Here is a 12,392-nt window from a genome sequence, read left to right on the forward strand (position 1 = left end):
CTTCGAAATAAGTTCAGTCTAACTCTCAGTGTATCTGAACATCATAAGCAACAGAAAGTCCACATAGACTATTTTACAGCAGGGACGGCGCTGATGCCAATTATTTTTTGCCCTCGTCAAGAGAGCTTGTCATCCCTCTACAGAACAATTATCTATAGGTACATAAGAGTTAAAAGCTAAACTCTTTCCCCAATTCAGCATGGAAAAAGTGCCGCTCACAGCAATTTGACATCATTTCATTAGATTAGATTAATTTTTAAATGTGTTATTCTAACAATTATGCCAACTACAATGTAATTAATATTCCAACTAACTTTACAAAAATTACAAAAGCCCCTAAAGAAAATAATTAGTCATTAAGCATGAAGGAGACTTTTTTATGGCCAGTAGCACATAAAATAGAAAGTTCATCACATAATGGGTGGTATCAAAGCCTTTCCCACCCTTCCTTCAGTTCTTAGCCAACAGTGCGTAAAACTGACATTGGCAAGTTACCCCAAACTCCACTTAACATATTAATGCACTTACTGGTTTAAACTCTTTGAGGGTAAAATGATGAATGATGAAAGCTTTAGCAATTAAAAAGCCCTTTTCATTTGTAGGAGAGGCAAGATAAACACATATAATCGTTTGCTGCTTCCATATCCCCAGCTGGAAACTGGAATACTGGCTTATTTCTTGGGGCTACTTCTTGAGTTGATTAAAATACATAAGGCGCCCTTAGCCTTGTTTTCTTCTTTTCTTTCAGGGTTTTATGTATTTTTATAATCTACCTTAAATCCTTTCTAGAGTCAGGCAAGATATAAATAAGTCACAGTCAAATACGGCATTATCTACCACAACAGAAATAAAAAACACGTTTTTCCTGCAGCCCATCTTTGAATAATTGGCAGGGGCTGCCTAGCCCCAGAACAGAGTTGTGAGCCTGTACACGGCCTCAGCAAGAAAGAAGGCAGCGGCTGATTAGCGACGTCTGCCCTGGACAAGAGCAATGGTTTGAGGACCCATGTACCACGTATTTGCCATCTCCATCCTTCAACAAATCATTAAAACTTAGTAAAATGCATACAGATTCATGAATAAAAGATAACATATGAATTGTTTCTAGGAGTAGGTTAAAGCGGGGGGAAATGTTTTCTATAGTCAAAAACCTTAAGCCAAACTGGATTAAACCATAAAGTGTTAGAGGAAAGAACACTGACCTAAGTCAGGAAATGCAAATTCTAGTCCAGCTGTGGAGCCATGAGCAGGTTGGTTCACGGGGGCCTCAGTTTATTTGGCTATAAAATAAGGGGTTGAACTAAAGATGTCTTAATCATTCTCTTCATTTCTACCGATCAATGATACAAGCAGCCCCAAATCCCCTCTCTGCTGGGGCACTAGGGAGCTGGTGAAAGAGCAGTTACTTTACCGGACACGACAAAGACCTCTACACTGGGGCTGGTCCCGGGGCGTAGTGGTTAAGTTCGGTGCACTCAGCATTGGCGGCCCAGATCCCCGGGCACGGATCTACACTGCTCGTCAGCCATGCTGTGGTGGCGAGCCACATACAAAATAGAGGAAGACTGGCACAAATGTTAGCTCAGGGCTAATCTTCCTCAAGCAAAAGAAAGAGGAAGATTGGCAACAGATGTTAGCTCAGAGCAAATCTTCCTCAGCAAAAAAACCCCTACATCTCTCATACTGCTTATATGGGATTTACGATCTGTGATAAATTTCTACATCAATTTTTAACCTGTAGCATCTCCAGGACAAGAAGTTCCATATACATAATATTTCTCTCCCTTAATACAATCTCTTTTCCACCTTGGGGCAAGAGTGGGGGTCAGGGGCAAAGACTTCTATTTTAATACTCCAACTATTAAATTTGGCAAACAAACTACCTTCATTCAAAAGTTAACTGTCATCACTTCAATTTAAAACCAGTCACTTCCACTGGAGTCCCAGTCACCCACGGTTTCGAGATGAGCCTAAATATTCCCACCACTGAAAAGTCTCCACCACTCTAGCCTATTCCAAGAATAACTTTATCCATGGGATACATCGACATGGCTTCCATGTCCAAACATCAAAAAGCAAGACTTTCTACCAGGAGTCCAACCAGAAATAAGTCACACCATGCACCTGCTGATCAGATCCCACCCAATCACCAGGGAAACTCATGTTAAAATGATCAAGAAGGCCCCTGAGAGGACAAGGAAGCTCAAACAGGACAGCCTGAGAGAGCAGCGTTGTCTGCCTAGGGCTGGGACAGTCTCACGTCCGGCCATGGCAACTGCAACAGACATCTACAAGTTTTTTGTCTGCCCTGCATCCTCTCCTTTCGGGAACTGCCTCTCTCCAACTCCAAGGAGCCCCACTTCCTGAGCTTTAGGTGAGCTGTGCCGGCCAATCAGAGAATCCCACCCCTAGGACTCAATGAATTGTCTCGGGGCCACCTACCAAGCAGGCCAGAATTCTTTTTCAGAGTCTGATGTGGACACCAGGAGCTCACCTGGTATAAGGACCATGAAAACCTACAACTGCCAGCCTGTCTTCCACCACGTGGAGAGCATCAGGCCAACACTGGAGAGCAGGCCTGGGGAGGGCAAGAGAGTGACAGATCCCCACACCACCTGGGCACTCTGATCCTCAAGACTCAGCTGGGTTTCTGTCAACAGCAGCCCAACGCTTGGGGGACAAGCCTTATAGGCCACCCGAGGTTCAAGTTCTTTCTTTAGCACTCCATGACAAATCACTTCTCCCAGAATCTCAGACTCGGCTTCCAGCGTTCTGCTTCAAACCAAAGAATGCTAAACACCACCAAAGAGGAAATTCAAAGAAAAAAGTTCTACACACCAGAAAAACTGTCATCCAAGACTTGAAGACAGAAAGGACCACAGAAAAGAGGAAAAAGACAATGGATAAGTGGAGGGGGCAGAGCAGTTCACAACCAACAACTGTAAGTGCAATTGCCTCCAGGAAGGGAGCACAGTCTAATGAGAAAAGTTCCCCAGATCATTCCAAACATACATTCTGGTTCTCTATCAGTAGGGGAAAAAAAAATACACAACAACCCACAGCACCCAAAGAAAAGGAACTTGTCAGTAAACAAACAAACTGTTTCCAGCCTTAAGAGCCTAATTGTCCCTGTTATTTTTAGACTACAGTTTAGTGTTCCTTTCACAGTTGTCCTAGGGTCTATGCCACGGGCCCGCCTGCTCAAGGAAACCATGAATAGCAAATTCCATGGAGCATGTTTATTTATTTATTTATTTTTTGTGAGGAAGATCAGCCCTGAGCTAACATCCATGCTAATCCTCCTCTTTTTGCTGAGGAAGACCGGCTCTGAGCTAATATCTATTGCCAATCCCCCTCCTTTTTTTTTCCCCCAAAGCCCCAGTAGATAGTTGTATGTCATAGTTGCATATCCTCCTAGTTGCTGTATGTGGGACGCGGCCTCAGCATGGCGGGAGAAGCGGTGTGTCGGTGTGCGCCCGGGATCCAAACCCGGGCCGCCAGTAGCGGAGCGCACGCACCCAACCGCTACGCCACGGGGAGCTTAGCCCCCATGGAGCATGTTTAGAACAATTTCTCTCAGACGGGGTCTAAAGTAATTAGAGAGTAATTAGAAAGCAACCTAAAAAACAGGACTCTAGTGATGTTCTCCCATCGACGATGGGGAAAAAGACAGTAGAAGCAAAAGAAACCATGTGAGTGGCTGAACATTTGGATCACCAGTCCTTAACTTTCTGGGGGTCATGGACTCCTCTGAGAATCTGACGAAAGTTAGGAAGTCTTCCCCTCAGAAAAACACACATACCACAATATTTTGCATATAATTTCAAGAAGTTCATAAAAGCTGCTTCCTACAGCCAGACTCCAGATTAAATATACCTGACTTAGAATTTTTTAAAAATTTAATTATCTGAGCATCATGATTAAGCCTCAAAGACTTCAAAGAAATACAAATAGTTCATAGGGAAATTCTAAAATTTCCAACTCTGTAACCCCATGCTGAATCAAGAACAAAAAACGAAATAAAAACCTACCCTCACCTTCTGCAGTTATGAAATATAAGAAAACTTGGCTTTTCCTATATTAGCTCCATTTCTGACATGTCTCCCTTACCTTGTTTGACCATTTATATGCTTGAAGGAGTTGACTATAGAGAGGAGTTTTGTCCTGCACAGGATCCAGGCTTAACAGTCCGCTGTTATGGAGAGGATGGTTCTCTGATGGCTTGCCCACCAAATTGCTCAGACGCTCCAGCTCGCTGAAAAGTAAATAGATAAAGAAAATAAACCTGAGTCCCCTGAAACTCCAAGGTTTAGCCAACCACATTGGTCAAAGGCTGCTCTTCAAACTGCCCATCCGAAGTCCCTTAGGAAGAAATACTTTTTGAAAGGTGAAAAAGATTAGGGACAATCAAGAAACCCTCTAACTGAGAAACTTATTTTAATCCAGAGCTCTCTGGTGCCATTCCAAAGGAGGAAAAAAGTTAAGGGCACTGGAATCAATAAGACTCCTAAAATTGGGATTTAACAACTTGAATTATTCTCTCCAGGGGGTGGGGGGGTGGGGGTGGAGACTTTCTAGAATTTTGAAACGTGGTATAACACTGCCTCTTCACGAAGAGTTTTCAGACCCAAGTACAGATCATTACATTTGGTAGAACAGCAAGTACCTGAATAAATGATGATTATTTATCATTCACATAGGGATAGATTTGTACATGGCGCTTCACAGATGGTAAAACTTAACAAAACAAAGAAGAGATAAAATAAACAAATGGAATGGGAAGACACCACCGAGGGGGCTGTGTCAAACAAACACACTTCAGTCTAGTGGGAAAACTCGAGGAAAGCCTGGGAAAGTGAGCCAACAGCAAAAGCACATTCCAGGAGCACGTTCTGAGGGGCCAGTCCCAAACTGTCAACAAAAGACTCTCCAGGAACAGCTTCTCATGCCGTGTTCATTTTGGAATCTTCAGCCACCTTCTTCTTGGCACTATTGTATAAAGATTTAAGAAGCCAAAGGGGTAAACCTTCTAAAATGGTGAAGGGTTATAACACCCTATAACATTACAGAGGGAAGAAAATGAGAAAGGAGATGGAAGAGAAGAAAGAACCTTTCCAGCAGGGAAAGTATTAACTGGCGCCGCGCCAGAGAACAGCAAGTGGACGTGGGAGTTGAGGAGGGGGGTGAGATTTCCTGGCTTTCCCCCAAAAAAGAATGGCAATTACTCAGGGGAAAAAAGAGGCACCCATCATTTGGTCACCACCTCCCCCTCCATTCTACCTCCTCCTTCCATCTGGTTACTAAGGAGACCAAGTTGAGAAAAAAAAAACCATCCAACCACTCCAGAATTCATAGGCTGACTAGCTCACCAAATGCCTTTCCCTGCTAAGATCAGTTCTGAGAAATAAAAGGCAAAACTCCTGAAATTCTAACCTCCCTGGAAAGGACTGCCTCTTAAAGAAGGGAAGGCAAGTTCAGGACCTAACTAAAGAGTGCCTACTATGTGCCAGGCATTTTACAAATCTCCTTTCTACTAAGTCTTACAATAACACTTATAACGTAGAAGTAAAGAAGGTGAATTATAAAAAAGAGAAAGAAAGTTGCAATCCTTAACCCTAAAGGACCACAATTAACCACTGTTGGGGGTGGGGTAGCAAGCTTGAGATTAGGTCTCTCCAGAGGGAGGAACCGAACAGGAGCAGCGAAAGGACTGATCAAGATCAGGTGGTTCTGGAGGGGGCGGGGCAAGAGGAAAAGACAGATCCAGGCCCGTTTTGTCGTGTTTGGGGGTGGGGTAGGTTGGAACTGATGAATTCCAGGTTCAGGGGCGAGGAATTGGGGCTAATCAGACCGGGTGCCCTTGGGTTTGGGCAGCGCTCATCGGGTCCTGTTTGGTACTGTCAGTGCTGTTGGATCAGACATGGTGGGGCACAGAGGGCCTACAGGTGAGAAACCTGCCAGGCTGAGATGAGAAGTGGAAGTTCGCGGGAAAAGCACGTCTCCTCGTGAGGAATGGAACGACCACAGAAGGGGTCCGGAGCGGCGGGAGACAGTCAGGACTAGGAGGCCAAGAGAAGGGAGACGAGAAAGCGGAGGTGGGGGATGAAATGTCCCTGAGGGGCCGGCAGAGGCTTGGAGAGGAGGGAGAGAGAACAAGGGAGCAAGGGAAAGGGAGGGCAGCCCCTGAACGGGAAGACTCTTGTGGGGGCGGCACAGGGTGGGAGCCTGGCGGGTCGCCGACCCTGGCCCTTTCAGCCGGTACCTACTTGAGGTCCCGGTTGACAGACTGCAAGTTGTCCTGGAAGTGCGCAATGAAGGCCTTCTCCCGGCCCTCCAGCGTCTCCTTGTTCCGCATGCCATCCTTCAGGCAGTCGAACACCCTGCTTACGCTGGAGCGCAGCGCCTGGATGGCACTGATGGCCTGGGCAAAGGCCTCCAGGTTCACTCCGACACTGAGCACGTCCGCCATGTTGCCGCCGCCACAGCCGGCTCTCCAAAGCCGGCTGCGCGAGCAAAAAGCCGCGCTCACTGATGACTCACAACCTCGAAGGCCTCTGGGAAATGTAGTTCTCTCGGGGCGGGGCTGCCGTGGTGGTCTGGGCGGGCGCTATCCGAAAGAGGCCTTCCACTTTTGCTAAACGAATGCGTGGGCGGGAAACTAAGCCTCTCGATTTGGGGAAGTCTCGATTGGAGGCTTCACTCTCAGTGTTCTTAGTGGCGACAAGGAAATACAGAAAGTTCCTGCATTTCCCCAAAGTTGGGGCTCTTGGGAGTCATATGGAAAAGAACTGCTCAGAGCAATATAGTGTCCATGGAGTAAAGAATCATAACCCATCGAAAAAAATGAGTCCATATTCGTAAATAAATGAGGGAGAGGGAAATTTCTTCTCTACGGTAGAAAGCCTACTAAATGTAGAAGCAAAGATGGAAAGAAAATTGCCATTTGGCAGCGATTAGAATAAGTGATTCAGAGAGGAATCAAGGGATGCTAACACTCTGGGTGAAAGTGTGAGAAGTAACAGGATATTTACATAGTTTCAAAGTATCACCGCACAAGAAACTTATGAAGGGAAAAATAATGATCCAGCCGTTTCACTTCCGGTTACACACTCAAAAGAAGGGAGAGCAGGGGCTGGAACAGATAGTGTGTGCACACCAGTGTTCACAGCAGCAGCATTCACAACAGCCAAAAAGTGGAAGCAACCCAAGTGTCCATCGTGAGAAGAATTCATAAACAACATGTGGTATATACATACAACAGACTATTTATTCAGCCTTAAAAAAGAAGGAAATGCTGACACACGCTGCAACATGGGTAAACCTTGAAGACATTATGGTAAGTAAAACAAGCCAATCACAAAAGAACAAATTTTGTATGATTCCACTTATATGATGTCCCTAGAGTAGTCAAATCCATAGAGACAGAATGTAGAATGGGGTTGCCAGGGGCTGAGAGAAGGGGAGAAGGAGGAGTTAGTGTTTAATGGGGACAGAGTTTCAGTTGGGGAAGATGAAAAAGTTCTGTGGATGGTGGTGATGGTTGTACAGCAATGTGAATGCACTTGGTGCTATAGAACTGGACACTTAAAAATGGTTAAAATGATAAATTTTATGTTATGTATATTTTACCATAATTTTTTAAATTCAGTAATGTAAAAGGGGTGAGAGGAAATAGTCACTTCACCGTGGAGAAACCTGGCAGAGACCACCCTAACCAGGAGATCAAGGTCAACATCACCATTGTAAGACAAAGCCACCTCCTGATATGATGCACTGAGAAGAGCACTACGTGACTTCTGTGATATTCCTGCCCCAAATGCAAAACCGAAACCTGGTAGGACGTCAGACAAACTCAAACTGAAAGACATGCAACAAAATAACTAACCTACACTTTTCCACAAAACATCTGTGTCATGAAAGACAAAGAAGGACTGAGGGACGGTTCCAGATTAAAAGAGACTAAAGAGACATTACAACTGAATGCAACGCATGATCTGGGGTTTTCTTTTGGTGATATGATTGGGATAATTGGTGAAATCTGCATAAGGTCTGTAGATTAGTTCATAGTGTTTTATCAGTGATGCTGTCATGATTTTGATAATTGTATTGTGGTTGTGGAAGAGGATATCCTAGTTTTGGAGAAATATACCCTGAAGGGATAAAAGAGCATCATTATGTCTGTGTGAAAAGGAAAATAGTGTGCATATGTTTATTTAGAGAGAGGAGGATAAAGCAAATGTGGTACATTAACAGTCATGGAATCTGGACGAAGGATAAACAGAAATTATTTGTACTGTTCTTGCAACTGTGAGTCTGAAATTACGTCAAAATAAGTTGTTTTAAATAGCCATTGATAAGGCGCATGGAAAGTGTAAATACAGTCTAGGTGGTAAGAAAAATCTTCAGTTCTACCAGGCTGTGCTGACCAGGATTTTGAAATTGTGTAGTTCACCCCAAACCGACTTCCTGAATAATTTCCCCACTGGTCTCCAACCTCACCTCCCGGCCCCACCACACACACACACACACACACACACACACACACATACACACACACACACACACCACCTCAATTAAAATCCTCTAGTTCTGGAACAGTCAAGATAAATTCTGCTCAAAAACTGATGTTGCTCTCCGTGAGTGTTTAACTTTAAACATTATTTAACTTAGTTAATAGTCTCATGAGAAAGAAAGGTGTTTTGTTGTCTTGGGTTTATATGTTGCTTTCATTTCCTGACAGCTACCTCACTTTGTAAGTGTTGCCATTTATAGCTTTTCCTATAAGGGAAAGGAGTAGAGATAGCGGGAAACTTCTAGCTGTGAAACTTTAGACAAGTTATTGAACCTCTCTGGGCCTCAGTTCCTTATCTATAAGATAGGACTAGTAATGATACCTATCATTGTAAAATAGCTGTGGGGTTTAATAACACCTTGCAGGCAAAGCTTCTGAAATATTGTTTGGCATGTAATGAACACTCAGAAGATCGTAGCTGTCAGGAAGATGTGCGGAGAAAGTATCTGATGGATCTATGACATGGGCTTCTATCCCCACTTGAGCACTCTGCACAGAATCAAGCAAGGATTAACAATGGATCTATTAGTTCAAATGATCTCTATGACATGACCCTGTTGCTAAGAGCTTGCCAACTGTGTCCTGTAATTCACTATTTTTTGGTGGCCTTTTTATCTCCTTTGGAGTGTAGGGTTCTTGGTTTTTTTTTTTTTAAGATTTTTGTAGAAAATACTTTTTTAACTTTGCAAAAGTAAGGGAAAATATCTATGTTTGTTGTCTTGTTTTGGTTTTGGCTTTGGTTTGTTCATCCTTTCTAGGGGAAGATTAGAGAAGGCAAACTTGACTCTTGTGTTTACTCACCTTTTTGGGGATCCCTGAAGGCTTAGAGAATGGGACCCCTGCTGTATACTTTTTTTGGTGAGGAAGATTATCCCTGAGCTAACATCTGTTGCCAGTCCTCCTCTTTTTGCTGAGGAATATTGGCCCTGAGCTAACATCTGTGCCCATCTTCCTCTACTCTATATGTGGGACACCTGCCATGCATGGCTTGATAAGCAGTGCGTAGGTCCATGCCCGGGATCTGAACCTGCAAACCCCGGGCTGCTGAAGCGGAGAGGGCAAGCTTAACCACTATGCCACCGGGCAAGACCCCCTGCTGTATATTTTGTCCCAAGGAAAAAAAAAATGTAACAGTCTATTTCTGCCCACACCATATGTACCTATAAACACGAGATTTTGCATACAATTTCAGAGGGTTCATAGCCCTCCTAAAGCCCAAACATGGGCCTCTCGTTAGAATCATGCTCTAAGACAAGCACCATGGGAGTATGGCCCACAGCTGCCTTGTAACCATCAGGTCTCCAGTGCCTGGGGCACAATAGATGCTCAGTGCAAGTTTGTGGAAGCAATGAGTTAACATGACATGTTATATTTGCCTTCTTGGATCCTCTCTCCAAATTATTTCATCTCTTTGTATACTCAGATATCATCTCTCCCTCCTGCTTAGCCCTCCTCCTGTCCCCCTTCACCCCCCACACATACACAATAAGATTTTCTTTTGTCTCATTCTCTGATTCAGTGGTTTAGACTCTGATTGGTGCAATAAAGTACAAATACACTCTGCTCCCACAGTCATTAGTTTTCAGGATTTCTCTCTCGCTCCCCTCTTCTGGGAAACTCAGAAATTGATCAGTGGAAATACGCATTTCCTCTGAACCTCGTAAGGAGTCTTTCATCATGTCAACAGAAAACTTTTCATTTTGGAAACGAATGGACAGAGTTTCTCTAAGGTGTTGTAAATCCTTGAGAATGTTGGCACATATATGCTTGCATCTGTGTGTGTTTGTGGGGTATAAATTATGTTAAAAGGAGTTCATTTTGAGCAAATATCAGATTTTAATTATTATGATCTTATGTTTGGGTAGAAGGCAGCACCCTGCTGCTAATATCTTCCAAAATGAACAAGCCATTAGCTTGGTGCTATCAGCTCAAGAGTATTAGAATGAGCAATCAGAATTAAAGTTGTCAGTATTTAATTAAAATATGCTGCAACTCATATGTAGAGAGCATGTGGTTTAAACATTCAGACTGAGAAAGCACCCTCATCAATTAATAATTATTAAGGATTCGCTAGATGCAAAACACTGCATTGGACTGTTGGGCAGAATGTCACCAGATATTTTAGAACCAAATCTGCCTTAGAGAAGCCACAACATAACTAAGCCACCTGTCACAATCAGCGTGGCATAATGCTTAAGACCTTGGGGGTTGCTCTCAGGATTAAATTGAGGCAGCATACAGTTCTGGGGACATAGTAGGCATTCGCGTTATTCATTCAACACATATAGCTATTGAATGTGCTTGACATTCTGCTAAACAGCTGGGGAGCCTGGTAAAACCAGGCCCAGTCTAGCCAGATAAATATCACTGAAAATATCTGAAGTGGAATACGTGCTCCTCCACATTCACCTGTTTAAGGCTCAGTGCATCAATCACTTTTAAATTGCTTAGATCAGGTTTATTATAATTAATCTAAAGCAAGGAGGGTAAGGAATCCTCTTTTGGTCTCTTCTGAACCTACCCCCACTCTTGTTTTCCTCTTATTTCCTGGCAACGTGATTTTGACATGATGATGATGATGATGCTGATGACAATGATGACAATGACCATGATGACCAAAGTGATCCCAAGGACAAAGAAGATCCTGGAGATCAGGAAAGCAGCCTAGACCGGGGTCTGCTCCTGACTGATGTCTCACAGGCAAGTGAGTTAACACTTCTGAATCTCAATTCTTGCATCTAGAGAATCAGGAAGTGGGATCCCCTCCAGAACCACCAATCCAGGAGTGTAAGATTAGGAGAAACTTGTTATTAATTCAGGAAGGAGGAAAGGGAGAGACTCATTCACTGTTAACACTGATCACAACCACTGCCCCAGGATTCCTGCCCTCCCGCTTCATTCATTTCCCTAGCACCATTCACCGAATAAAAGGATTAAATAAGGATCCAAATAGAACATGTTCCTGCTCTTGTGGCACTCTCTCACAGCCTAGCAGGGGAGACAGACACAAATGGAACATGAAACGCAGTGAGGTTCAAGTGTGGGATAAGAGACCTGCACAGAGAATTTTGATGTTCTTAGAGAGAGTGGTCACAGCATCCGCCTGCAGAGGGAGGACCTGGGCCAAGCCTACCAAGGGGACTAGGGGCTAACCAGGTGCAGTGCGGGGTAGAGGTAAGGGAGTACAATAAACAGTTTTAAGTGGTAGTGTGATGTGATTAGATCTGTGTTTTTGAAAGTCCACTCACTAGCTCTGGAGAGAGTGGGCAGAAGTCCAAGCTTAGAGGCAGAGAGACCAGAAAGGCAGGGGGACCCCTACCTGCAGAGCAGCCAACAAAGGACCACACACGAGCCATATTCTTCCCATCACAGGAAGCCAGGAGGTATTTTAAATATTTTAGTAAATTATTGATTGCCCATTTGGATGCTCACTTAATCAACCACCGAGCATGTTGTTAGGGGCCTCCACTTTCTGCCATGTTCATACGTAATTAAGTACAAAACATCTCAGGATTGGACCCTTTTACCAACACATTAGGCTAAATCAAAGTGGAACAAAACACAAGTTGTTTGTGCAGGCTTGACCGCAGCCCATTTGAGGGAGGAATTGCCTTCTAATTCTATTACTGTGTTATGTGGACGGTGCATTTTAATCAAGAGGGACAATGGACTGCCAGCCTCAGAAGCTACTAAACCTGGAACCCTCACCAGAACCTAGAGCAGAGGGCAGATGCCAGGCTTGTGGGCTCCCAGGGGAGCCACAAAAGCTTGGGGGTCTTTGTCGCAGGAGCTCTCATTTAGCATCCCTCCTCCTCCCCAC

General features: G+C 44.1%; 1 protein-coding gene across 2 annotated transcripts in view; it reads right to left on the reverse strand.

Annotated features, from left to right (window-relative positions):
• Positions 1–6,477, reverse strand: part of MED27 (mediator complex subunit 27) — a 205,366-nt gene extending 198,889 nt beyond the window's left edge. For both annotated transcript variants that reach the window (XM_058524347.1, XM_058524346.1), the window contains exons 1-2: positions 6,267–6,477; positions 4,111–4,255 (exon numbers count right to left, since the gene is read on the reverse strand). In XM_058524347.1, coding sequence (XP_058380330.1) covers positions 4,111–4,255; positions 6,267–6,469 — 348 coding nt within the window. In that variant the 5' untranslated portion in view covers positions 6,470–6,477. The remainder of the gene's footprint in view (positions 1–4,110; positions 4,256–6,266) is intronic.
• Between the last annotated feature and the right edge of the window lie 5,915 nt (positions 6,478–12,392).

The sequence above is a fragment of the Diceros bicornis genome, chromosome 28 (genome assembly GCF_020826845.1).
Source record: "Diceros bicornis minor isolate mBicDic1 chromosome 28, mDicBic1.mat.cur, whole genome shotgun sequence".
Lineage (NCBI taxonomy): Eukaryota > Metazoa > Chordata > Mammalia > Perissodactyla > Rhinocerotidae > Diceros > Diceros bicornis.